Below are 27,996 nucleotides of genomic sequence, written 5' to 3'. Positions count from 1 at the left end.
CTGGCGGCGGGCGTGGAGTGAAAATCGAGGCCCAGGCTTCGGCGGGGCGTGCTAGGCCGCACCCCGATATAAAAGCCACCTGGGGCAGGTCTTCCTTTTCCTGGAAGCCATGAAGCGGGTGGTGGCTGCGGGGCTGGTGCTCTGCCTTTTCCTCTTCTGGGGCCGGTTCTCCCGAGGGCGCGCGGGGCCGCGCGTCTACCTGAGCAGCTGGGCGGTGCGCGTCCCCGCGGGGGCCCAGGTGGCGCAGCGCCTGGCGCGCAGGCATGGGATGCTTTACCTGGGACAGGTGAGGGTGGCTTGCATCTACCTGGGCAAGAAAAAAGGAGAGCAGCAGCCATCCTTCTTCCCAGTGTAATAATTTGTGGGGGGGGAGGGAATAATAATAATAATAATAACAACAACAACAACAACAACAACAACAACAACAACAACAATAATAATATGACCCCCACCCATCTGACTGCCCTTCCCCAGGGCTGAGAAGGGATAGGAAAGATGGGGCCAATTTCTTTCCCTCTTCCTGGAAGGAGTCGGGTTGAGTGTGGCCTCTGAGCACGTGTGGAGTGCATTCTGCACCGGAAGACTTGGTGCGAGTGGTGGGTGGCTCCGCCCTCCTAGGTTGGGTCAAGCGTGGCCTCTGAGCATAGGTGGAGTGGTTCCAGCGTCCAGGTGTTGCGAGCTGCAGGCTGCTGCCCTGTTGCCCCGATAGGCTGCTCTCGGACATGGAGGTTTGATTGAGCTGAGTTGACTTGATTGCCGTCCCCAAAGCTCTGCCCTCCCAGGTCGGGTCGAGTGTGGCCTCTGAGCATATGTGGAGTGCCTTCTGCACCAAAAGACTTGGCGCACCTGGACCGAGCAGCCCCAAAGCTCTGCCCTCCTAGGTCTTGTCCTTACAGATAGACTGCTACTGAGTATGGGGTTTCCACTTCCATGCATTTGTTGCCGTTGTTGTGTCTTGTGGTAGCAGCAGAAAAACTATGCATTCCTTTTTGTGTGTTTTGTGTAGAATAGGGTTGTGGGCAAAGTGCCTCTGGACCTATGCAGAATGCCATAATTGTAGCAGCTAACAACTCTTCTGTGATAACACACACACACACACACACACACACACACAGAGAGAGAGAGAGAGAGAGAGACAGTTGCTTTATTCCTTTAAAATATTTATATCATGCTCTTCAATCAGAGTGGCTTCCTGGTTATTAAAAACACATACTTTTTTTACATGCCAAATAAGACTAAAAACAAACAAACCCAAAGCAATGAGGCAGTTCTATCTCCTAACTGGGAAAGCAAAATCTACTCCCTTTTCAATGTCTCTCCCCCCCCCCCCCTCGAACACGGAAAAGCTGGCTATGAATGTTAAATAAAATAATTCTTTTTAACCAGGTGTTGTGTGTGGAGAAATAGGGAGCCGATTGTCCTTGGAGTTAGAGAGCATTTATTTTTTGCAGAAATCTCATTTTCTGATTTTTATAGCAATCCCAGGGCAGTACGACGAGATACCAGGCAGGAACAACTGCTCTGGAAATGCTAAACAAATTCTTTCCATGGGGGTCCCAGCATGTCTCCAATCGGTCTGCAATGGCCGGATAGGTCAGGGGGCAGCAAACTTTTTCAGCAGGGGGCCAGTGCACTGTCCCTCAGACCTTGAGGGGGGCTGGACTATATTTTGAAGAGAAAAAATATGAACGAATTCCTATGCCCCACAAATAACCCAGAGATGCCTTTTAAATAAAAGCACACATTCTACTCATGTAAAAACACCAGGCAGGCCCCACAAATAACCCAGAGATGCATTATAAATAAAAGGACACATTCTACTCATGTAAAAATACGCTGATTCCTGGACCGTCCGCAGGCCGGATTTAGAAAGCGATTGAGCCGGCTCCGGCTCCCGGGCCTTAGTTTGCCTACTCCTTTTTGCCACTGCCCTCTTTCTCTGTCTTAGAAATTCTCCCTTTCCTCCAAGCTGAAGTTTCCCCCTTGCCTTTTTCAGTCCCGTTGGCCAAGGCGGAGGGGAAAGCTCATCCTAAGACTTCCCGGTTCTCCCTTCTGTTCCGGCAGGTGATCGAGGGAGAACCTTATTACCACCTGAAGCACAGAGGCATCACACAGAGGTCACTGACTCGACACTGGGGCTGGCATATCCGTCTGAAGAAAGAGCCCTTGGTAAGCAGAGCAAATTGTGGAAGGGCGTAGAAGGGGGCTGCAGGAAGAGAGAGAAAGGGGGGCCCTCACCTTTGACCTTGTCTCTACCCGCTACCGCCTCCCACTGCATACAATGTGTGCAAATTTCAGAAATGTTAACAAACTTCAACTTTTAATACACATTTCCCTTAAGTAGGCCTGGAAAACTTCCACTTCTTGCCCAACACAAGAAATGCCACACGTTTACTTATGACCTTTAGTAAACCGGCATTCCCATCCCGACTTATGGAGATGAAAAACATCTTATGGCGGTCTTACTCTCTCCACCCGGTAAGGGTTTTCAAAGATGAAGTAGTGAGACAGTTGGTCCCTGACAGAGAATCAAAACAAATGCTGAGAAGGGAAATCAAACTAAACAATAGAGACATCATAAATACGAAAGAGGAAGAGAAAGTCGTGAGCTCAGAAATACAAGAACTGAAGAGAAGATTATTAAGCATAAAATCGGAGATTTCAATTCAAAGTATAAGGACACTACAGCCTGGAACACAATATTTAAATATGCCCAACAACTTTCCATCCCAAGGAAGGACATCGGTCCAACACTCGGACCTCTTCCTAAGTGATAGCAATGAAGAGGAAGAGCCTGGCGACCATGATAACTCCATGTTAACAACTCCCAAAGAACTTCAGGTTGCTGATAGACTCTTGATCCAAAATACTCAGGCTGGTCCTTTGCTTAATACTCCCAAAACCCACGAAGACAACCGTTCATCCCCATTCCATCTTTGGCAAGATAGGACAGATGGAGTTCCTCAGCAGGAAGCTGGCTCTCTGTTGGCGAATGATCCCCATTTTACAGCACATGCTTCTTTAATATTCCCAAAGGCCCAGAAAGAGTTAGCAGCCCCTCGGTCATCCCTTGAGCAAGAAAGGGATTGACAGCTAGTGGGCCATTGTGGGGCCGCCCTCCTTACATGGGGTGCTGCGGGATGGGCCATACCTAGTGGGGATGTTTGTCCAGCTGATTCCATACTCCATCATTATACCCCTCCGACCCAAGAGACCTGGCCCAGGGATGACTGGTTAGTGAGGGGATACCAGTCCTTTATAGATGAGGCCAACATGGGGTTTGGGATCACCACCATGGAAGGGCGAGGGAGGTATGGCGGTGGGGGTAGATTTTACAGGCGAAGGGTTTTGAGATGTGGTGATGCTCGAATCCCTTCCAATCTTCGCCCCATCCCGAGGGACGAGGGTAGGGCGAGCAGGGATTACCCACCTCCGTCACTGGTGTTGTGCAATGCCAGGTCTATAGGCAATAAAACCGCCACTATGAGAGACTTTTTCATCTCACTGGAGGTCGACCTGGCTTGCGTGACTGAGACCTGGGTGCGTGAGGGCGAAGTAGTTGCCCTGCATGAAATAACACCCCCGGGCTTCTCCGTCCTCCACCAGTCGCGGACTGTGGGTCGGGGGGGAGGGGTAGCGCTGTTAATCCGGGAGGATTGCTCTTTCAGGGCTCTGCCATCACCATCAATCACCGGCATTGAATGTGTTGGCCTAGTGTGGGGCACCAAGGGGGGCTTGGCTGTCTGGCTGGTGTACCGACCACCTAGCGCACCAGCAGCCACCCTGTCGGACCTGCTGGAGGTGGTGGCAGGCTGGGCCTTGGAGTTCCCTAACCTACTGGTTTTGGGGGACTTCAACGTCCATGCAGATGCCACCCCCTCCTCACGGGTTCCGGATCTGGTGTCTTCCATGGCGACACTAGGGCTCTCCCAGTTTGTTTTGGGTCCCACACATCAAGCAGGCCACACGCTGGATTTGATCTTTGGTGCGGGTATAGACGTGATCATGTCCCCAACTGTGGAAGTGCCATGGTCTGATCACTACGCTCTGATAGCCAGGATTGACTTCCCGCCCCTCCCCTGCTTGGGTGGCGAGCCTATTTGGGCTCGCCCGCATAGGCTGATGGATCCTGACGGATTCCGTCAGGCCTTGCGGGACCCTGCTCCCCCTGGCGGCTCATTAGAAGAGCTGGTCGAGAACTGGAACAACCGGCTCTTGGCGGCCATCGATGAGATCGCACCTAAGCGCCCTCTGCGACCCCGCCGAAACCGGGCCCCTTGGTTTACCGAGGAGCTTCGGAAAATGAAGCGGGACCTTAGACGGCTAGAGCGAGTATGGCGGTGTGCTCACGACGGAGCCTCAAGAACATCTTACAGGAAACTTATGAAAGCCTATGAGATGGCGGTGAAAGCTGCAAAAAAGTCCTACTTCTCAGCTTCCATTGCATCCGCTAGCTCTCGCCCAGCACAACTTTTTAGAATAATCAGGTCTTTAACAACCCTAGAGGAACAGCCAAATTTAAATACGAATTTGACCCATAGCTGTGAGGCATTTGCGAGCTTTTTTGCGGAGAAAGTCTTGACACTCCGCCGTGACCTCCCTGCCAATTTGGATACAATAACGGAACTGGAGGCCCCTCGACTGTCTTCGAGTTCAGTATTGAACCAATTCGATCAGATACTCCCTGCCGATGTAGACAGATTCCTCCGGGCTGGAAGGCCCACCACTTGCTCCCTGGACCCGTGCCCGTCTTGGCTGATTAGAGCGTGTCCAGATGAGGTACGGGGCCCCCTGGGTGAGATCATCAACTTGTCCCTGGGCACAGGGACTTTCCCAGAGGAGTTGAAGGAGGCAGTGATGCGTCCACTCTTAAAGAAAACATCTCTAGATCCTTTAGATCTATCCAATTATCGCCCGGTTTCGAATCTTCCGTAACAGGGTAAGATAATTGAGAGAGTGGTTGCCGAACAGCTTGGTAGGTTTCTGGATGAAACATCGGCTCTAGATCCATTTCAGTCCGGCTTTCGCCCTGGTCACGGGACCGAGACAGTTCTGGTAGCCTTAACAGATGATCTCCGTAGACAGCTGGATCGAGGTGGCACCCGTTGGTGTGTGGAGTCCCGCAAGGCGCAATCCTTTCCCCAATGCTTTTTAATATCTTTATGCGCCCCCTTGCCCAGATTGTCCGGAGTTTTGGGCTGGGTTGTCATCAATATGCTGATGACACCCAGATCTATCTGTTGATGGACGGCTGCCCTGCCTCGGCCCCGGACACACTCACCAGGTGCTTGGAAGCTGTGGCTGGATGGCTACGTGGGAGCCGACTGAAGTTAAATCCTTCGAAGACAGAGGTCCTCTGGCTAGGTCGGGGCGACATGGGGTTGGGGGGCCAACTCCCATCTTTTGCAGGGGCTCAATTGGTACCAGCGCCTTCTGTCAAGAGTTTGGGTGTAACCTTTGACGCCTCCCTTTCCATGGAGGCGCAGGTTGCATCCACAGCAAAGGTGGCATTTTTCCATCTCCGCCGCATCAAGCAGTTGGTCCCTTACCTCTCTCGCCCCGATCTGGCCACAGTGATCCATGCGACGATCACCTCCAGGCTTGACTATTGTAACTCGCTCTACGCAGGGTTGCCCTTAAAGCTGACCCAGAAACTCCAGCGGGTGCAGAATGCCGCGGCGAGGCTCCTTACAGGGTCCCAGCCGCGGGATCACATTCATCCAGTGCTTTACCAGCTGCACTGGCTCCCGGTGGAGTACAGGATCAGGTTTAAGGTGCTGGTTTTGACCTTTAAAGCCCTATGCGACTTGGGACCCTCGTACCTACGGGACCGCCTCTCCTGGTATGCCCCGCGGAGGACCTTAAGGTCCACAAACAATAATATTCTGGAGATCCCGAGTCATAAGATGGCTAGATTGGCCTCTACTAGAGCCAGGGCCTTTTCAGTACTGGCCCCAACCTGGTGGAACGCTCTTTCCCAGGAGACCAGGGCCCTGCGGGATTTGTCATCTTTCCGCAGGGCCTGCAAGACAGAGCTGTTCCGCCTGGCCTTTGGGTTAGACTCAGCCTGACCCCTGTGTTTTTCTCCCTCATGGCTTGGATCTATGGCCTACTTGAAATGAGGCTGCATTTCAAATTTTAATACTGTATTTTAATCTGTATTTTAACTAATTGTTTTTATGTTTTATTGTGGTTCTGTTGGTGTCAGCCACTTATGGCCTACTTGAAATGAGGCTGCACTTTAAATTTTAATACTGTATTTTAACCTGTATTTTAATTAATTGTTTTTATGTTTTATTGTGGTTCTGTTGGTGTCAGCCGCCCTGAGCCCGGTTTTTGACTGGGGAGGGCGGGGTATAAATAAAAATTTATTATTATTATTATTATTATTATTATTAATGGTTTGACTTCCCACCTTTATCTCCGTGATGTTTTCATTCCCACCCTTTTCTCCCACTATATTATGTAGAATCAGAGAATTGTATAGTTGGAAGGGACCCCCCGAAGGCCATTCAGTCCAACCCCCTGCAATGCAGGAATCTCGGCTAAAACACCCATTGCTAGATGGCCATCCGGCTGCTGCTTAAAAACCTCTAAGGAAGGAGAGCCCACCACCTCCCGAGGGAGACCGTTCCACTGCCAAACAGCTCCTACCACCAGAATTTTTTTTTCTAAACGTTTAGTCGGAATCTCCTTTCTTGTAACTTGAAGCCATGGGTTCGAGTCCTGCCCTCCAGAGCAGGAAAAACAACAACAACCAAGCATGTACAGTATTTATATCTCGTACTTATTCCCTCTGTTACAATTGCTGTCATTTTCCTTCTGCTGCTTAAATTAACAGTCCAAAAGGGGTTTCCACCATTCAATAAAAAGTTTGTCCATCTGATCTCCTTCTCTTTGCCATTTCCACACAGTCCGTTCGTTTTAAGATCCGTTCTTCCTTGGTTGGAACTTCTCCTTCCTTCCATTTCTGCTCATATAGGATTCTGGCTGCTGTTGCTGAGTGCGTAAATAGTCTATTGATCCTATTTTCCCTAGAAGCAAAGCTTCAGGTTTTTGGGGAGTAACCAGTTTAAACATTTTCTTCATTTCATTAGGTATCATTTCCCCTGAACCTTTAGCTTTTTTGCATATCCACCACATATGGGAAAAATAAATCCTTCGGTATGTTAACATTTCCAACATTTACCTGACAGTTTTATACATCCTGGGCATTTTATTTGGCCTTAAGTACTTTAATTTTAGGGACGTGGGTGGTGCTATGGCCTAAACTACAGAGCCTAGGGCTTGCCGATCGGAAGGTCAGTGGTTCGAATCCCCGCGACAGGGTGAGCTCCCGTTGCTCGGTCCCAGCTCCTGCCCACCTAGCAGTTCGAAAACATGTCAAAGTGCAAGTAGATAAATAGGTACCACTCCGGCGGGAACGTAAACGGCGTTTCCATGTGCTGCTCTGGTTTGCTAGAAACGGCTTAGTCATGCTGGCCAGATGACCTGGAAGCTGTATGCCGGCTCCCTCGGCCAGTAAAGCGAGATGAGCACCGCAACCCCAGAGTAGTCCGCGACTGGACCTAATGGCCAGGGGTCCCTTTACCTTTACCTTTACCACCTGTATATCATTTTCTTTTAATGTATAAAAGGAGTGGTACCTATTTATCTACTTGCACTGCCGTGCTTTCGAACTGCTAGGTTGACAGAAGCTGGGATTGAACAACGGGAGCTCACCCCATAGCGGGAATTCGAACCACCGACCTTCTGATCGGCAAGCCCTAGGCTCTGTGGTTTAACCCACAGCGCCACCCGCATCCCCTTTTAATGTATAGCCGGCGGCAAATTTCAGGCAGCCCTTAAGATCCATACTGGCATCCTTGGGGTGGCGAACAAGAAGGGGAACACTTCTTAAAATGCCCGTCATTTTGCCTGTAGGTCCCCTGGTTTGAACAGCAGACAGTGAAGAGGCGAGCGAGGAGAACAGTCATCCCCACCGATCCGTGGTTTTACAAACAATGGTACATGGTGAGTGTCATCAGAAACGACATGGGGAACAGGCAAGGATTTGGAGGAGGGCAGGCGAGGAGCTCGGATAGGCTCTGGGGTTGGTCCGAGAGGTTGCTGGGAGAAATGGGGTAAATGTGTTTTTATTATTATTAAAGGTTTTCATGATTTGTCTTTATTATTGTTTTGATTTTGATTTCATATATTGTGATCTTTTCTGTGAACTGCCCCAAGACCTCCAGGTATAGGGTGGAATATGTTGTTGTTGTTGTTTAGTCGTTTAGTCGTGTCCGACTCTTCGTGACCCCATGGACCATAGCACGCCAGGCACTCCTGTCTTGCACTGCTTCCCGCAGTTTGGTCAAACTCATGTTCGTAGCTTCGAGAACACTGTCCAACCATCTTGTCCTCTGTCGTCCCCTTCTCCTAGTGCCCTCAATCTTTCCCAACATCAGGGTCTTTTCCAGGGAGTCTTCTCTTCTCATGAGGTGGCCAAAGTATTGGAGCCTCAGCTTCAGGATCTGTCCTTCCAGGGAGCACTCAGGGCTGATTTCCTTCAGAATGGATAGGTTTGATCTTCTTGCAGTCCATGGGACTCTCAAGAGTCTCCTCCAGCACCATAATTCAAAAGCATCAATTCTTCGGCGATCAGCCTTCTTTATGGTCCAGCTCTCACTGCCATACATCACTACTGGGAAAACCATAGCTTTAACTATACGGACCTTTGTCGGCAAGGTGATGTCTCTGCTTTTTAAGATGCTGTCTAGGTTTGTCATTGCTTTTCTCCCAAGAAGCAGGCGTCTTTTAATTTTGTGACTGCTGTCACCATCTGCAGTGATCAAGGAGCCCAAGAAAGTAAAATCTCTCACTGCCTCCATTTCTTCCCCTTCTATTTGCCAGGAGGTGATGGGACCAGTGGCCATGATCTTGGTTTTTTTGATGTTGAGCTTCAGACCATATTTTGGGTGGAATATAAAATCAATAAATAAAATAAAATACAAATAAATAAAGGATTTGATTTAAATCTTTCTTCTTTTTTTACAGAAAGAGTCATTCTTGTTTGTATACGTAATCTTAATATTTGCAACCAGATGAAGGTTTCACTTTTGGAATAATAAATTTTCAGAGTGGTTTTTACAGTTATATTAAAAATGACTGATTTGGTCATACTGTTAGAAAATACACAGACAGATAATTATGAAATTATTGCGAGGTTTAATAAGTTAACTGTTTATATTTGGACAACTTTTCTGCTGTACTTTATTGGCAGGAGAAAAGCAATCATTTCCTTAATAACAATTTAAACAATTTATTTAACGAAAACAATAACATTAGAGCATATGTGTCAGGGGATTGTTGCGGCTACTCCCGAGTAAAGACGCTCCAGTCCATTCTGTCTTTAATGGTTTTATTGTGCATACTATTTACAGTGCAGAGATAGCAGAAAACATGACCTCCTAGTCACTCGCAGAATCCGGCAATGGCGCCCTTCTGCTCCGGGGCCAGCATAAAAGCTTGGGCACCCCGAAACGCCTCCCTCTAACCTTGCGTTTGGGCGTGTGCCTCAATTCGGGCGCCGGAAGCGGCTGTGCTCCTTCTCCTACTTGTTGGCTGGAGTGGTGCAGGGGCTCTGATACATCGCTGAGCCTTGCCTCCTCCGCTCTGCTCCCATCCTCATTTCCTCCCCCTGACCTGCTGCCGCCGCTTTCGCTGGGCGAAGTGCTGCTCAAGATGATAGGGGGATGCTGACAATATGTATCCCTGACAATATGTATCCATGTTTGTTAATCAATGTGGTTAAACATTAAAGAACAAACAAACTTAGACTGAGTTACAGGTAGGTAGCCGTGTTGGTCTGAGTCGAAGCAAAATAAAAAAATTCCTTCAGTAGCACCGTAAAGACCAACTAAGTTTTTATTTTGGTATGAGCTTTCGTGTGCATGCACACTTCTTCAGATACACTTGAAACAGAAGTGTCAGACCCTTATATATATACAGAGGGTGGTGGGGGTGGGTGGGAATGGGTGATGGGCTGATGGGAGTGGTAAACCTGTAGATGGCTGTTAACGACTGCTGATGACTGCAATTAGTCCTTGGGGGGGGGGGAAGCAAGGGCTGAAGCGCTAAAGAAAGCTTGGTCATGCATAATGAGATAAGAATCCGATGTCTCATGCACACGAAAGCTCATACCAAAATAAAAACTTAGTTGGTCTTTAAGGTGCTACTGAAGAAACTTAGACTGAGTTTTAGTACACATGAAAAACTCCTTATTTCCTGGTGAATAGCCCTTGGACTATATAATGCAACTTAAATAGAAAACTATCTTTAGAAAGATTTTTCCTCCAAAAGCATTTTATTTTAAAAATCTGATTTAAATTTAAAAATCTGATTTAAATTAAAAAATCTGATTTAAATTAAAAAATCTGATTTAAATTAAAAAATCTGATTTAAATTTTTTAAAAAATCTGATTTTTTGTTTTAAAAAAACGATTTTTTTAAAATCATTGATTTTTATCCATCCTGCTCCTTTGAAAAGATGGGTTGAGAGAGCAAAGCGGAACAGCAAAGCTGACCTCGTTTCCTGCCGTCTTTTGCACTCTTCCGTTTCAGAACAGCGATGTGTTTCCGGATCTCAACGTCCTCACAGCCTGGAGCCAGGGCTATACGGGCTCAGGGGTGGTGGTGAGCATCTTGGATGATGGTATCGAGAAAGACCACCCCGACCTCGTAGCAAACTACGTAGGTAGAATCGGGGTCTCTTGTCTAGGGAGGGGGAGAAACACAGTTCAGCTCGAATTTAATTCACGTTTTTCTGAAATGATAAACGAACTGAAACGAACAGCCTTTCTTCTTTGTGTGCCTCCTCCAGGAGAGGTCTGGAGGGTGGCAACACAAGAACAGAGCCTTTTCTGCAGTGGCTCCCCGTTTGTGGAATTCTCTCCCCAGGGAGACTCACCTGGCTCCTTCATTATACACCTTTATACACCGTATACAACATATACGCCAAGAGAAAACGTTGCTCTGCAACCAGGCTTGGGGCTGATTAACACCCTTTTAAATGTGTTTGTGGCTTTGGGTTACTGGTTTGTGGGATATTTTTTGTTCTTGTTTTTATTGTGCACTTTCTGTTTTTATGTTGCATTTTTACGTTGTGAACCTCCCTGAGAGTTGCGGGTGAAGGGTAGGATACAAACTTAACAAAATCCTTTGAAATTCACACTTGCTGCTATAGTAGCACCCATAAATAAATTTACACCCCTATCTGTCCCTATAATTCCCAAAAGAAAAGCTTCAGACTTTTTTTTTAACATCCTTTTCAATTCATTGTACAGTGGTACCTCGGGCTGAGTACCCAATCTGTTCCGGGGTGCCGTTCGCACCCCGAAAAGTACTCAACCCGAGTGACGCTTTAGCGCATGTGTGAAGCGCCGATAGAGAGCTTCTGCACACTCGCGAAGCGTACAGAACACTTCTGCGCATGCGCGAAGTGCGCAAAAGCGCTTCTGCGCATGTGCGCGCATGGCGGAACCTGGAAGTAAACACTTCTGGGTCCGCCGAGTACACAACCCGAAAGTACGCAACCCAAGGTATGACTGTATATCATTTCCTAGTACTGTATATTCCTGCGTATAAGACTACTTTTTAACCCAGGAAAATCTTCTCAAAAGTCGGGAGTCGTCTTATACGCCGGGTCGTATTTCTTATATGGCTAGGTAAGCTTTAACCTTACCTTACCACATGTGATAAAAAGAACAAAGAACCTTCTTCCTCTTTACATTTCCAACATTTGTTCGATTTAGATTTATACATTTTGGCCCATTTACTCGGTGTTAGATACCCACGATATATCATTTTCATATAATTTTCTCTTAAACCATAACATGCTGTAAAATTTATATCCATATTCCACTCTCACCGGACTGCTATTAACTGCTTTTGTTTCTTGGGAACTGGAGCCTCATCGGTCTTGCTGTTTTCTTTTAGGACCCCGAGGCCAGTTACGACTTCAATGACGACGACCCCGACCCACAGCCTCGATACAATGCTTGGGATGAGAACCGGTGAGTTTATTCTTCTGCCAGAGTCTTGTGGCATGGAGTCAGATCTGTTTTGGACCGGCAAGCAAGGGCAATCCTTCTTGGAGTGGCCGCAACTGGACTGAGGAACACGGAGGAATTATTTGAAAAAGATTCTTCCAGTCCTAAATTCAGTTCTCAAACTTAATCCGTTCCGGAAGTCCGTTCCAAAACCAAAGCGTTCCAAAGCCAAGGCGCACTTTCCCATAGAAAGTAATGCAAAACGGATTAATCCGTTCCAGACTTTTAGAAACAACCCCTAAAACAGGAATTGAACATGAATTTTACTATCTAACGGGACCGTGGATCCATAAAATGAAAGCAATAATCAATGTAATGTACTGTAAAATAAATAAGACAGTATTGTAGATGATAAAAAAATTAAAATTTTTATTTTTCCTTACCTGCACTGATGATAGCCATTGTTTGGATGGGGGGCTTTTATCCATTTCCGCAGTCACGCAACCAACCAACCAACCAACCAACCAATCAGTAGCTGAACTGGGTTCCACACAGTCACAAGAGCAAATGAACTGAAAAAGCCTCAAAAACAAAAACGCGAAATAAATAGCAAAAACAAAAGCGCCAAACTTAATCCCTTCCGGAAGTTCGTTTGACTTCTGAAATGTTCGGAAACCAGGGCGCAGCTTCTGATTGGTACAGGCGCCCCAGAAACAATAGCCGACAGCCGCATCGGACATTCGGCTTCCCAAAAATGTTCGAAAACCGGAACATTTGCTTCCGGGTTTTCGGCGTTTGGGAACCAAGGCATTTGAGAACCATGGTACCACTGTACTCTACATTTCCCCATCAGTTTGCATTTTTTTAAAAAAGTCACCATGGAAATTCACCAGCATTTTAGTGTGAATTTCCCTTAATGTACATGCTTGTACACCGTTTCACCTCCTGCTCGTGAGTTTTCCGCAGCTATTTCCCATAATATTATGCACAATATTTTTCAGGCAGAGGTCCTAATAGGTGCCTATTTCTGATCCATTCGTTGGCTGAGGAAACGCACTGCAAGACTCAGAGAAGCACGAATTTCAAAAGGCTGCAGTGTTTTGGTTCGCGAGTTGCTTTGGAGCTTGGTGTTTTTTTTTTTGTAGGTTCGTCTTTAAACGCGGAACAGAACTGGACTGCTCCCCTGTCCTTAACTGCTGTTTGTGTCTTTTAATCGCAGGCACGGGACTCGCTGCGCTGGGGAGGTGGCCGCCATTGCCGACAACGATGTTTGCGGAGCCGGCATCGCTTACCGGGCAAAGATTGGGGGCAAGTGAGCCCTGTTTCTGGGATGACTTGGGGAAAGGGAGGGGGTCTGGGGTTTCGGGTGAATTGCAAGTGGATGGCTGCAGAGGAAACAGCCCAGGTTCCTTCCCCAGGAGGATGCTACAAGGGAGGGGCCAATAGATTTTAGATTATAAGACTGGCATTTTTGGCTCCATGCACCCCATACTTTTAAAGTACACCCAAAGCCCACACACCTCCAAGAATTCTCTCCGAGCTACAATTCCCAGCATCCTTAAACTACAGTTCCCACTTTTTTGTGGGGTGGTAAAAATGCAATTTAAAGGTACAGGTTGTGTGGAGCCCGTGCTGCAAACAGCATCAGCTTGTATGTTTGGGCTCTGCTTACATGGGTTAGCTATTCTCCAGCATTTAAAGACACCTGAGAGCAAAAAGAGGATATTCTGATCTTGTGGCCTGTTACCTGGGATTATAGAGCTTGAAAGGAAGCCAGGTGGCCCCAGGAACATTAGGAGACTGCATTCAGTATCTTGCAGGAAGAACATCATGGGAAAGGGGAGACCAACCCGGGCTTGCCCATAGCCCAGAGAAGGAGTAAGCTGCTTGCTTTCCTCCTCCCTCCCCACCGCTTTTTCCTTTTGTGCCGTGTCAGCAAACCTGCTGCCCCTGGAACTGGGTGTGGTTGAGGGCAGCAGAACGGGACGCGGCTGTGGGCAGCCTGAGGAGCTGCCATCTACCTTGGCACCCGTAAACAAAAAGCCCAAAGAGAGAGACTAACAGGCATGGCCAAACTTGGCCCTCCGGCTGTTTGGGGACTACAACTCCCATCGTCCCTAGCTAACAGGACCAGTGGTCAGGGATGATGGGAATTGTAGTCCCCAAACAGCTGGAGGGCCAAGTTTGGCCATGCCTGGACTAGAATGGTGACTGCTGTTTGCAGGAACTCTCTTTGTTGTGAGCCTTTTGTGCGTGAGCTGAGAGTTTGCTGGGTGAGAACCTGGAGGCTGAGAGGGAGAGAAATGAATTGATTATTGATTTATAGATATCAGCAACTTGGTATTAGTGTAGCTCCTTGTATACAAAGCTGTGAAATTTTTTGGGGGAAATATTTCTGTTTAATTTGTCTGTTGTGGCTTCAGGTTTAAGATATTGGTATAAATAAAATAATAGAGACTGCGGCCTGGGAAAACTGACAGAGCACCCCTCCCTTTTTTTCCTTCCTCTCAGGGGTGAGGATGCTGGATGGCACCGTGACGGACATTGTCGAGGCTCAGTCCTTGAGTTTCCACCCTCAGCACATTGATATCTACAGTGCTAGTTGGGGCCCAGAAGATGATGGCAAAACGGTGGACGGCCCTGGCATTCTGGCCATGGAAGCCTTCCGCAAGGGCATAATTAATGTAAGATTTCACATCCGCCTAAACAGTCCCTGGCAAGTTGTTTCCAGCGTTCAGAATGCTGCAAGCTGCTGGGCTGAAGTACGGCCCCTTGGTCTTGCCAATCGGAAGGTTGGCGGTTCGAATCCCCGTGACGGGGTGAGCTCCCGTTGCTCGGTCCCAGCTCCTGCCAACCTAGCAGTTTGAAAGCACGTCAAAGTGCAAGTAGATAAATAGGTACTGCTGCAGCGGGAAGGTAAACGGCGTTTCCTTGCACTCTGGTTTCCGTCACGGTGTTCTGTTGTGCTAGAAGCGGATTACTCCTGCTGGCCACATGACCTGGAAACTAGTTGTCTGTGGACAAACGCCGGCTCCTTCGGCCTGAAAGAGAGATGAGCGCTGCAACCCCCTAGTCTCCTTTGACTGGACTTAACCGTCCAGGGGTCCTTTACCTTTTACCTATAGCATATTTCATGTTCATTTCATTTATCAGTCCAAAAAGGAAATAGGGTGCACAATACTTTAGGAGTATTGTGGGGTGGGGGGAATAATATAATGCATTAATATTGCAAATAACATAACATCCTTTTTAAAAAAAATACTCAAATCATATCTGAAGAAGTGTGCATGCACATGAAAGCTCATACCAATAACAAACTTAGTTGGTCTCTAAGGTGCTACTGTAAGGATTTTTAAAATTTTGTTTCGACTACAGCAGACCAACACGGCTACCGACCTGTAACTCAGAGAATCATAGAGTTGGAAGAGACCACAAGGGCCATCCAGTCCAACCCCCCCTGCCAAGCAGGAAATACCATCAAAGCATTCCTGACATATGGCTGTCAAGCCTCTGCTTAAAGACCTCCAAAGAAGGAGACTCTACCACACTCCTTGGCAGCAAATTCCACTGTCGAACAGCTCTTACTGTCAGGAAGTTCTTCCTAATGTTTAGGTGGAATCTTCTTTCTCTCGAATAATAAAGCAATAATCAGACCCCTTAATTATCAAATAAGCAAAAATAAGCGAAACCTCAACCTCCCAAAAAGCAGCCACATTAAATCGACCATTCCCCCTGCCCTTGAGCGGGAAGCCACCACAGAAAAGGCCCCATTCTTGTGTTACCACCATCCGGACCTCTCATGGAAGAGGCACACAAAGAAAGGCCTTGGAGGATGATCTCGGGATTCAGGTTCAAGTCCTGGAGGTATTGTGGTCCTGAGCCGTTTTAAGACTTTATAGGCCAAAACCAGCACATTGAATTGGGCGCTGAAACTAAAGATGCTGAAACCAAGGAAGACGCTGAAACCAAGAAAGAACAGATCTTAAAATGAATGGACTATGCGCAGAAAGAGATCAGATTGGCGAACTTTTTATTGAAGACTATTTTGGACTATTTGAAGGAAGTATGATAGCAGGATTCGAAATATTTAACAGCGGAAGGGAAACGACAAGAATTGCAGTCGTTAACAGTCGTTAACAGTCATCAACAGGTTTACCACTCCTATCAGCCAGTCACCCATTCCCACCACCCTTCTGAGTAATACCCCTCCCCACCCTCTGACTATACATAAGGGTCTGGTGACTTCTGTTTCAGTGTATCTAAAGAAGTGTGCATGCACATGAAAGCTCATTCCTATGACAAACTTAGTTGGTCTTTAAGGTGCTAGTGGAAGGATCTTTTTATTTTGTTTTGACAACAATTGTAATACTTTAGAAGGAATAAGTTCAAGGTATAAATATGGTACCTAACACAGTGGAAACGAAAGGGTGGGAATGAAAACATTGTGGGAAGTGAGGGCCGTTCATGGAAATTTCATCTATGTTGAAATGAATTGGTTAAAAATTTCTGAAATTTAATTTTAAAAAGCCTATTTCATCTATGCATATCTACATACAAGAAACGGAACCATCAGAATGATGCAGCTTTATTTCCACCCAACAGATTTTCTCCTTCTGTTTTCAGGGCCGCCAGGGGCTGGGCTCCCTCTTCATCTGGGCCTCTGGGAATGGCGGCCTCCGCAGTGACAACTGCAACTGCGACGGCTACACCAACAGCATCTACACCTTGTCGGTGGGCAGCACGACCGAGAGGGGCAGGGTGCCCTGGTACAACGAGGCTTGCGCCTCGACCCTCACCACCACCTACAGCAGCGGGGCGAAAGGGGAGAAGCAGATTGTGAGATGCCTTTTTTGCTTGCGGTTCTCTTGACGAGGGGGGGGGAATTGGAGGGCAGGTATGGGGCCCAGCCAATCTCACGCATGCGCCATCTGGTAAAAAGGCTGTTTTTGGAATACATACATCTTCTTCTTTGGCGATCCCTCGTAGCCGAGTAAGATTGTCTTCCATAAACACGGTTTTAACAATGAGTCCGTAAGTGACTGTGGAGGCCAATTCTGGATCCCCACGTCCTTCCACAGTGGGGACATAGGTTTCCGGGCGGGAGTTGATCCCAGTGAGGGTTTGCCAAGCGTGCCTTCCTCTTAGCACGCGTCCTGAGTTTGAGCGTCTTCAAAGCCCATGGCACCTTTGAGGAAGGCTGTTTTTCCAATTGGAGCGCTCTCAGGCAAGTGTTTCCCAGTTGTTGGTGTTTATACTACATTTTTTAAAAAAATTGCCTTGAGTCAGTCTTTAAACCTCTTTTGTTGACCACCAGCATTATGCTTTCCATTTTTAAGTCCGGATTAGAACAATTGCTTTGGAAGACGATAATCAGGCATCTGCACAACATGACCAGTCCAACAAAGAATGGATGGTTTTGAATTGTGGTGCTGGAGGAGACTCTTGAGAGTCCCATGGACTGCAAGAAGATCAAACCTATCCATTCTGAAGGAAATCAGCCCTGAGTGGTCACTGGAAGGACAGATCCTGAAGCTGAGGCTCCAATACTCTGGCCACCTCATGAGAAGAGAAGACTCCCTGGAAAAGACCCTGATGTTGGGAAAGATGGAGGGCACTAGGAGAAGGGGATGACAGAGGACGAGATGGTTGGGCAGTGTTCTCGAAGCTACGAACATGAGTTTGACCAAACTGCGGGAGGCAGTGGAAGACAGGAGTGCCTGGCGTGCTCTGGTCCATGGGGTCACGAAGAGTCGAACACGACTAAACGACTAAACAACAACAACATCCATGCATTATTCCACTTTAGAAGTTGTTCTGTGATGTTTTCCATTCTTAGTTTTGCTCTATAGCTAGGGTGGACAGCACCGAGGAAAAAGTCTTGCCTGCCTGCTTTCTGAAACTTATGCAACTAATTCCAGGATGGAGACATGCCTAAGAGGTTGCCTGGTGGAGGAAAGGTAGTAGAAGAGGAATGTTGAGAACTGAGGACTAGAAGCTTGAGTTGGATGTGGAATGTGACACAGTTCTGGGCCCATGGGCAACGCAAACGTATTTATGCTATCACAGAGAAATATGGGCTTGGATTTTACAGCTGGGCTCTCCATGGAGAGATTCAGGGTCCCCAAAGTACGTTATCAGTCAGAGGAAAATGAGTGGAGGCAGGAACCAGTAGCAGTAAAGCAAGGGAGATCTTTGTTTTCCTGCTGCTTTTGAAGGCTTGTGATGAAACATGCTGAATCAGCAAAGTTAACAGCTTAAACTAAGAGAGTTTATGGCTGTTGCTTTACTGAAGAACGGAAGCCTCCTTTGGGTTACTTGAAGGAATATTACAGTGTGATGAACTCGCAAGCGGGATGCGAGCTGTGAGCAGCAGAGAGAATTTGAGATTGCTGTATTAGAGTTGGGATAGGAAAGGAGGAAGATAAGGTCTAGCAAAGAGTGGAAAGAAAAACATCACGGAAAAGGGTTGGAGGGAAGTCAGTGATATGAAAGAAAAACTTATTACGTATTGGAACTTTATGTGCAATTTGTGGAAATTTAATTTTACACACACACACAGTATATTAACAACAACAACAACAACAACAACAACAACAACAACAACAACAACAACAACAACAACTTGAGAAATGGCCCAACCCCTTAGCCAAAGACCACTGTTACAGGATTTATATATATGAGACCTTAGAATTCCTATAACACCACCCAAAAGCATCATGCAAGCGTCACAGGAAAAGGCGGTCTGCAACAGGAATGTGAGAGTGTGGCTTTTGTCTCCTGTTTTGTCGAGATACCTGATCATGTTTGCCAATTGCCTTACCCTGGCCAGTCTTGGCTATTCTTTTGAGGTGGCAAATACCTTAGTTCTCAAACCCAGTTCACCGGGTTTGAACAAAACATGCCCTTTTGATTGGATTTGAAGGCTTTGTGAGTGAAAACAACGATTGGGAGAGGTTTCCTCCCAAGATTTTTCCTTCTGCAGAGGAAATATGGGGGGGGGGGTGTTATTAAGAATCATAGAATTTCAGAGTTGGACGGGGACCTGTTGTAAACAAAATCTGCCCTTACAGAGTCCTTTGTAGGTTCTCCATCAGTAGGAGAAATAACAGAGGCCAACCAGAGAATATTGAGAAGCAAAGCAGCTAGTAAGCCTGATCTTTATTAAAGCTGTTGCAACAGGGTGCTCCCTTCACAGGCAGGAGAAAAGAGGAGGACCCAGAACAAAGGTGTGCCTGCCCTTATATAGACATTTTGAAATTCTCTGCCCTGGAGCTCAAGACCACCCTCCAGCTACATCAAACTTACATCACAGAAGGGGTGTAGCCCAAGACTACCCCCCAGATACATCATACCTACATAACAGAAAAGGCGGTCTATAACAGAAATTTGAATGTTGTTGTTCTTCCTGTCTGCCACGTTATCCGATAATGCCTTATCTGATTGCCTTTCCTGGTACAGTAGTCTGGCCATTCCTCTGAGATGGTAATCACTTAATTCCTGAGAAAATGGGAAGGTTTCTTTCACCTCCTCCCTCCTTGCAGAGAAACACTTGGTCAGCTTGGGAGTCTAAATGGTTTCAGGGCTGTCTTCCTGAACTGTTTCAGACGTGGTTTATAGATTTCTGTACGTGTTTGCCTTGTACATTTATGAACATTTATTATATATCCAAGACCTTAAAATTCTTATAACAGACCCAACACCCTGGAAGAGTAAAGGTGGCTTCAGGATAGCACTCCTGCACTATTTCGGACCTGTGGTCTATGTACCTTCCACATGAGCATTTGTTTTATTGACAGCACCTTAGAACTCCTATAACAGTGGGCTGGCTGAGAAATCTGTGCATCCTATAGGTCTTATTTTATTTTTAGTGATGCTCTTTCCCCTCTCAGGTGACCACAGACCTTCGCCACACCTGCACCAGCGGCCACACGGGAACTTCAGCTTCCGCCCCCCTCGCGGCCGGCATGATTTCACTCGCTTTGGAAGCCAAGTAAGAAGGGAGGAGAGTCGGCTAACATTGTTGGGGTCCAAGGGCCCCACCGCAAATCTTCCGGAGGGGATGGGGCAGTTTGAGAGTGCCGGGGACTTTATTTGTCCATAAAGGTCTTCCGATAAAAACCGTGGCGCGAAATATCGTCAGGGCAGCTTGCGGTGCCGAAACAAAAGAATAAAACGGCAGGTAACCATTAAGGGTAAACTGGACAATCGGGTATTTTTTAGCGGAAAGGGGCAGAATGTCGCTGGTTTCCATGCCCAGGTTGAGCTGGGAATACCCTCTGAAAATCTGGAGAGACACTGATGGTCGGTGTTGACGGCGCTGAGCTTGATAGGCCCATGGTTTGACTAGGTATAAAAGCAGCTTGTTGAAAGAACAAGCTTGTTTGAGCCACGGTAGGATTTCCTTAGAATGGTAAGAATTGGAAGGGGACCGCTCCCCCCCCCCGCCAAATAAGGCTCATTTAGCCCAACCCCCTGGATCCGTTTGCTGGAGGTATTTAAAAGCAGAAGCTTCCTTAGATTTCTGGTAGGTGTTCTGCATCTGCGCACCGCCCCGAAATCTTTTGATGAAGGGTGGATTTGATTTAAATCGATTTAAATCATGATTTAAATCACGATTTAAATCTCTAGTCAGTAAGACTTGATTGAAATCACTAGTCAGTAAGACTTGATTGAAATCATTTTTTTAAGGGAAAGACTCATTCTTGCTGGTATAATCTTAATATTTGCAACCAGATGAAGTTTCATTTTCGGAATAATAAATTTTCAGAGTAGTTTTTACAGTTATATCAAAAATGACTGATTTTGTTATACTATTAGAAATAGAAAAACATGTAATTATTAAATTACTGTTTATATTTGGACGGCTTTTCTGCTGTACTTTATTGGAAGGAGAAAAACAATCATTTCCCTAATAACAATTTAAACAATTTATTTAACTAAAACAATAACATTATAGCATGTGTATCCATGTTTGTTAACTGATACGGTTAAATGATAGCCTTTGGACTATAATGTAACTTAAAGAGAAAGCTATCTTTAGGAATATTTTTCCTCCAGAAGCATCTTATTTTAAAAATCTCTTTTAAATTTTTAAAAATCCGATTTTTAAAAAATAAAAATAAAATCATTAATTTTTATCCTCCCTGACATTACGTAAATTTGATAAATGATAACAAATAAAACGAGAGGCATAAATCTGCCTTCTCATCTCAGTTGATTAGAGCAGGGTTCAGCAACCTTTTTCAGCCATGGGCCGGTCCACTGTCCCTCAGACCTTGTGGGGGAGGGGGGCAGACTATATTTTTTTTGGGGGGAGAACTAATTCCTATGGCCCACAAATAACCCAGAGATGCATTTTAAATAAAAGCACACATTCTACTCATGTGAAAACACCAGGCAGGCCCCACAAATAACCCAGAGATGCATCCTATATAATAAAGTGCAAGTGTCTCTGCGTCCAGATTCCCTGTGTCCCTGTGTCCGCGCTACTGCGCATGTGCCCCACGGACACAGGGATTGGATGCAGAGACTGCACCACACACACACACGCTCTCCCCACCCCCCACCTACCGTTTCCCTGCAGCCGCCAACCGCTGCTCCCAGCCAGACTGAGCGTTGGCGGGGGGGGGGGGAGAGCGTGTGTGTGTGCGTCCAGCAAGGACAGGTACCGGGGTTCGGAGTAACCCCGGGACCTGTCCTTGTTGTCGGCGGCAGGGGGACAGGAATGAAGGAGGAGAAAGCAGCCCTTCCTTCCTCTCCCCCAGCCGCCGACAGGAAGGAGACATCCCGGAGACATCAACGGGCTGAATTACACTAGTTTTAAATAAAAGGACACATTCTAATGTAAAAACACGCTGATTCCTGGACTGTCCGCAGTCTGGATTGAGAAGGCGATTGGGCTGCGTCTGGCCCCAGGGCCTTAGGTTGCCTAGCCCTGGACCGGAGCCTGGTGCTGATAACGCTCGATCTCCATACAGACCGCCTGCACATTCCTGCATTGCAACTCTTAAGATTCTCATGCCCTTCTCCATCTTTGTAGCCCAGCCCTGACCTGGCGTGACATGCAGCACCTCGTAGTGAGAGCCTCCAGGCCAGCTCACCTCCAGGCAGACGACTGGGCTGTGAATGGCGTGGGCCGCAAAGGTGAGGCTGGGGAGAGCTGGGGCCGAGGCAACATCTGGAAGCCTGCCACATCTGGAGAGCTGCAGGTTCCCCCGTCCTCTGTCTTTGCGAGTCTCCAATTCAGCATTTCCCATACTTGGGTCTCCAGCTGTTTTGGGGCCACAACTCCCATCCTCCCTAGCTAGCAGGACCAGTGGTCAGGGATGATGGGATTTGTAGTCCAAGTTTGGGCAGACACTGCTCTCTTTTTTAATAACAAGTTATTGATTTTCCAAAAGAAAAGAAAAATATCATAAACAGATTAAACCATAATGTTGGGGAAAACACTGCTCTCCACCCCTGGTGCCGAAGCATGCAGCTTTGCCACTGTCCGAGGGAGCAGGATCTCACCATTGTTGTTGTTTTTTTCTCCCCCGCCCTCCATTCAGTGAGTCACTATTACGGATACGGGCTCTTAGACGCTGGACGCCTGGTGGATCTGGCCAAGAGGTGGAATACGACTGGGCCCCAGAGGAGATGCTCCGTCAGAATTGTCTACAAGCCATTGTAAGGGACGGAATCTCAACAGGCAGAGGGCCTTCTTGGTAGCGGCACCTGCCCTGTGGAACGCCCTCCCATTAGATGTCAAGGAAATAAACAACTACTGTATCTGGCTTTTAGAAGACATCTGAAGGCAGCCCTGCTTAGGGAGGTTCTTAATGTCTGGTGTTTTATCATGTTTTTAATATTCTGTTGGGAGCCGCCCATGGGTGGGGTATAAAAAATAATAATTATAATTATTTATTCTTATTCTTATTCTTATTATTATTAATTATTATTATTATTATTTACCCTCCAATCAGGTTGGCAACTAATGTCCTAGCTAAAAAAGGCACTTTTGTGCTTAAGAGATCTTGAGCGTTGAGGCTGTTACTTGCAACTGGATTTGACTACAGCGAGGGACAAGGGGACAGAGTTTAGGCTTACACAGGATTAACCACTTTGGGGACAGCTGCCAATGTATCCCAAAGTTAATTTTGTTCGTTTTGTACATGAAGAGGGGCTCCAGACAGGCCTCATTAAAACACCACGGTTTCATTTATACTTTTTAATATTTCTCGTAGGCCGTTTAGAGGCCATCCGCTAATCGAGGGGTGCAGAACTTTTTTTTGAATGCGGACCACGAAATGAAATCCAAAGGCAAACTTTATTTGCGTTAGCCGATGGCCATAGCAACAATAAAATATTACAATATACACAGGGGGGGGGGAAAGGAAATTTAGTATAAGAGCACAGATTAGGGTCCTGAATCAACAGTCAGATAGTGGCCCTTATTCTGATCGCCCCTGCTAAGAACCTAGCAACCTTTGCTGTTATCTGCTACGTTTGGTCTGCCAGGAGAAAGGAGACTGTGGCAGTGGCTGTGTGCATTGGGATGGTCAGTATTTAGTGGGGTGATTCATTCCTGTGGTCTTTGTAGAGAGTGCAAAACAGGAGGGCGTGTGCCACTGTTTCGGTGCTACCGTCTCCACGGGGGCAAAGGCGTTTCTCATGCGGGATCTTTTGGAATCGGCCCTCAGGTACCACAGATGGCAAAACGTTCAGTCTCGCGAGGGTGGAAGCACGCCTGTATTTTGGGATAGCTAGTTTGTACAGGTGTGGAGCCAGAGAACAGGCGGGCAGCGGCTGGAGGGCAGCTCCTCCGGCATGGAAGAGGCGGAAGCTGGACGCAGCGCCTCCCAGCTCAGCTGGCCGCTTTGTACTGCGGTGGCCACGGCAGATGGAGGCTCCGGGCGTGGCGCTGCTTCAAGGCGGCATGGCAGAGGCGAGCGAGGGTGGGGATCACATTCATCCAGTGCTTTACCAACTGCACTGGCTCCCGGTGGAGTACAGGATCAGGTTTAAGGTGCTGGTCTTGACCTTTAAAGCCCTATGCGGCTTAGGACCCTCGTACCTACGGGACCGCCTCTCCCGGTATGACCCACAGAGGACATTAAGTTCCACAAATAATAACATATTGGAGATCCCGAGTCACAAGGTGGTTAGGCTGGCCTCGACCAGGGCCCGGGCCTTCTCAGTACTGGCCCCGACCTGGTGGAACGCTCTGTCCCAGGAGACTAGGGCCCTGCGGGATTTGTCATCCTTTTGTGGGGACTGCAAGACAGAGCTGTTCCGTTTGGCCTTCGGACTGACGCAGTCTGACCCCACGGTTACCTTCCCCATAGGTTTTGTTTCATAATGGTTTTATCTTATTCATAGATTTTAAATTTTAAAATTGAATTTTAACATTATATTAATCTGCGTTTTAACTGAATTGTTTCTTTTATACTTGTGTTGATATTATTTGTTGTTAGCCGCCCTGAGCCCGGTCTTGACTGGGAAGGGCAGGGTATAAATAAAGATTATTATTATTATTATTATAAACTGATGCCAGCCTCCACCTCTTCCCTGGCGCCCTCCAGAACTTGGCGCCCTGGCGCCCTGCCCCACTAGCCTCTATGGGTAAGACGCCCCTGCCAGAGAATCAAAATGGGAAGATGGAAATTGATCATAGCATGGGTAGAATTTCCTTATAGTGGCCAGGTTGTTCTGATGCTCGATATCTTTTAGACGTTGACAAATTAGGCTGTTTGCTTTGGTAAGCCGAAACCCAAAGGGGCCGAACATGTTCTAACACCACTGCAAATAACTCTGTCTCTTCTTCCTCTCCCTCTTCTTCCTCTCCCTCTCCTTTGGCTTTCTGGCAGGCCGATCGGTTCAAGGCTCTCCATCGCCAAAAACATTACCTCCTCCTCCTGCCTGGCGAACGACCAGAGCATCCGCTCCCTGGAGCACGTGCAGGTCCAGCTCTCTCTCCACTACAGCCGGCGAGGGGATTTAGCCATCTCTCTGACCAGCCCCATGGGGACCAAATCCACTCTGGTGGCTGTCAGGTAAAGCCGGGCTATATGTTGGTACATCGTCCCAAACCGAAGTCCATATCGTGATGTCGGCTCCATCGTTTCTGATTGGGCTATATTTCGCAAATCATGATGGGCGATATTTTGCCCCCAAACCGGTTTCAAGCCCGTGTTATGATATCAATCGTTATAAATTTCCCCAAAATAAAATAATCAAACACTTCCCAACACAGTGGTACCTTGGTTTTAGAACAGCTTAGTTTATGAACAATTTGGATTAAGAACGCTGCAAACCCGGAAGCAGGTGTTTTGGTTTGTGAACTTTGCCTTGGAATAAGAACATATTCCGCGTCCTGTTGAGTGTGTTGCATTTGTAAATCGAGTCCCCCGTTGCTGTGGGAAAGCACGCTTTGGTTTAAGAACGCTTTGGTTTAAGAATGGACTTCCGGAATGGATTGAGTCCGTAAACCAAGGTACCACTGTATATATTCCCTTGGTAATTGACTTCCCTTCCACCCTCCCATGGTTTCCACAAATTATCAATTACTGCTGCGTATTATAATTATTCTCTAGCTTCGTTCCTCCACCTTGTCCTCATAATAACTTTTACTGCCGAGCTTACTCCAAACCTGCCAGCATTTTAACATGCTTACAATAACTTTTTAAATAATCTACAAACATTTTCTCCAGTGCTCCTTGAAGGCGGTCTCATCTTGTTCCCTAATTGTACTAGCTAAGCCTGCTAATTCAGCATATTTCAGCTGCCGCTCCTTTGTCGTAGGTACTGCATCCTCCCACTTTTTGACCCAGCAACATATTGCAAATCATGAAGTGTGTGTGCTTTGCAAAAATAACGAGATGTGGGGGGGGGGGGAGCCGTGAAGCCGGCCCATGCCTCTACGTAGCCCCGGTCTTATTTCAGACATCCTGATATATCAGCAACGTTTAGCTGGCGATGGATCATGATGTTGAAAACCGGATTATCGCCACTTGCTCCTACAGGCTGAACATCCCCAAGTCCTTCAACCGTTCCTCATAAGGCTTGGTTTCCAGAGCCTCGATCCTATTGTTCCACCTTCCACCTTGTCGACATCCTTCTTAAACTGGGGTGCCCAGAACCACACGCAGGACTGCAGGCGGGGCCAGATCTTAGCAGAATATTATCACCCTTGTTTTGGGCACACTGTAATTCTGTGGATGTGGCCGAGAAGAGCATTAGCTTTATTTGCTGCTGCATCACGCCATCGGCTCATGTTAAACTCGTGCACGACGGTGAGCCCCTGCGGTTTCTCTCTTTTGCCCGCCAGGCCTCACGACACGAGCCGCGAGGGGTACAGGGACTGGTCTTTCATGTCCACACACTATTGGGACGAAAGTCCGTGGGGTGTCTGGTCCCTTCTGCTGGAGAACAAAGGCGATGCATACAACACAGGGTCCCTCGACAGCTTGGTGTTAAAACTGTACGGGACAGAGGAAGATATGAGGGCGAGGCCATCTGCAGCCTCGATGGTGGGCAGCTGTGCTATGCGAAGCGCTGATGGAGCATGCCTGGGTAAGTTGCGTCCATCCCTCCTTACCGCTGCTGGCAAGCCGCGGAGCCTGCAGAACTCCTTGCCACTGGATTCCAGTAACAAAAGAAATGGACTGTTGGAAAATGGGGGGGGGCTCTTTTGGTTTGGCGGGAGGGACCACCCCAGGCCGACTTTGGTAGGTCATTGACAGGTGGGGGAATCCGAACCGTCTGGTCACAGCGGACGCATGCGCATCGACATCTTTCCCGTCGGGAAACGCAGCGCCCAGCAGGTGCAGGCGGCAATCAGACTTTGGAAAGCTGGCAGCGCCGGATCAAGTGCATCAAATTTGCCATGAGAGTTCTGGGTTTGGAACAAATGTGCGATGAATAATACAGTCAAATCCAAGCCGCGGAACCCCTGCTGCTTTTCACGCTATTGTCTCTTGAGACGGACAAATTCTGAACACGGCCATGCCTCGGAATCTCATCCGGAAGTCCGCCCGACTTCCAAAACGTTCAAAAACCAAGGTGCTGCTTCCGATTGGCTGCGGGAAGCTCCTGCAGCCAATCGGAAGCCGCGGAAGCCGCGTCGGAACATTCAGGTTCCAAAGAACGTTCGCAAACCGGAACACTCACTTCCAGGTTTGCGGCATTCGGGAGCTGAAACGTTCGACTCGCAAGGCGTCCAACCTCCAAGGTACGACTGTAATGCTGTTTTTACAGGGCGGGGGTGGGCTGTGCCTGGGAATGAGTTAATGGAACCCTGCTGGCATTCCAACAAAAATGGGGAACCATTGCTCTCCGCTTCCCCTCCGGTGCCTCACCCTCTCTTTCTCTTCTCAGAATGCCACGGCCGCTTCTACGTTCTCCAGCGCCGATGCGTCGCCTACTGCCCCCCCAGATATTACGCCCTCTCCCGGCCCTCCCTGGCTCCCGACGGGACGCCCCGCTCCACCCGGTCCTGCGCCGCTTGCCACCCATCCTGCTACACCTGCCGCGGAGGCATGGCAAACAACTGCACCGCCTGCCCGCCTTTCAGTAGCTTCCAGGAGGCCACCCACAGCTGTTTGCAGCACCCGTTCTACACGTCCCGTGGAGGGGAGGTGGCTCAGGGGCAAAGGCACCTCCCCCTCCTGCTTGCGGTGGCCCTGCTGTTTGTGGGGCCCATCTTCTTCTCCCTCCTTTACGGGGCTTACCGCCTGGCTTCCCGAAGGGCCAAGGGGCAGAAGGGGGCTGGGGCCCGGGCCATATCCGGGTCGGAGATGCTGCGTCTAAACCAGACAGAGGAATGTTTAAAGGAGCCGCTGCAGAAGCCTTTCCCGTGAAAACGAAAGCAGGAGGACTCGAACCCGGCTCTGCATTGATGCCTTGGTTCTTTTTTTTACTCTTCCCCCCCCCCCAAAAAAACACCAAACCCTGTTTTTTCTCGAATGTAATACAATCTCAGCCTGTG

At 47.8% G+C, this 27,996-nt stretch overlaps 1 protein-coding gene across 1 annotated transcript; it reads left to right on the top strand.

Moving 5' to 3' along the window:
* PCSK4 (proprotein convertase subtilisin/kexin type 4) lies at positions 1–27,996 on the top strand. The gene is made up of 14 exons (XM_035117276.3): positions 1–286; positions 2,065–2,169; positions 7,924–8,013; positions 10,603–10,731; positions 11,977–12,053; positions 13,249–13,337; positions 14,541–14,713; positions 16,653–16,865; positions 19,919–20,019; positions 22,069–22,172; positions 22,580–22,697; positions 24,878–25,063; positions 26,338–26,582; positions 27,387–27,996. The coding sequence occupies exons 1-14, from the start codon at positions 110–112 to the stop codon at positions 27,866–27,868; spliced, it is 2,289 nt and encodes a 762-aa protein (XP_034973167.3). The 5' UTR covers positions 1–109; the 3' UTR covers positions 27,869–27,996.

Source organism: Zootoca vivipara, chromosome 6, assembly GCF_965207765.1.
Source record: "Zootoca vivipara chromosome 6, rZooViv2.hap1.1, whole genome shotgun sequence".
NCBI lineage: Eukaryota > Metazoa > Chordata > Lepidosauria > Squamata > Lacertidae > Zootoca > Zootoca vivipara.
The sequence above is the reverse complement of the archived record's forward strand: the minus strand, read 5'-3'. Positions and strand labels throughout refer to the sequence as shown.

What these genes read in the sequence shown, in the direction of transcription:
- PCSK4 (XM_035117276.3), top strand. Translation starts at nt 110, where the DNA reads ATGAAGCGGGTGGTGGCTGCGGGGCTGGTGCTCTGCCTTTTCCTCTTC. An exon ending in TCCGCAAGGGCATAATTAAT is followed by an intron (nt 14,714 to 16,652) that starts GTAAGATTTCAC and finishes TTCTGTTTTCAG; the next exon opens with GGCCGCCAGGGGCTGGGCTC. An exon ending in TCCACTCTGGTGGCTGTCAG is followed by an intron (nt 25,064 to 26,337) that starts GTAAAGCCGGGC and finishes TTTGCCCGCCAG; the next exon opens with GCCTCACGACACGAGCCGCG.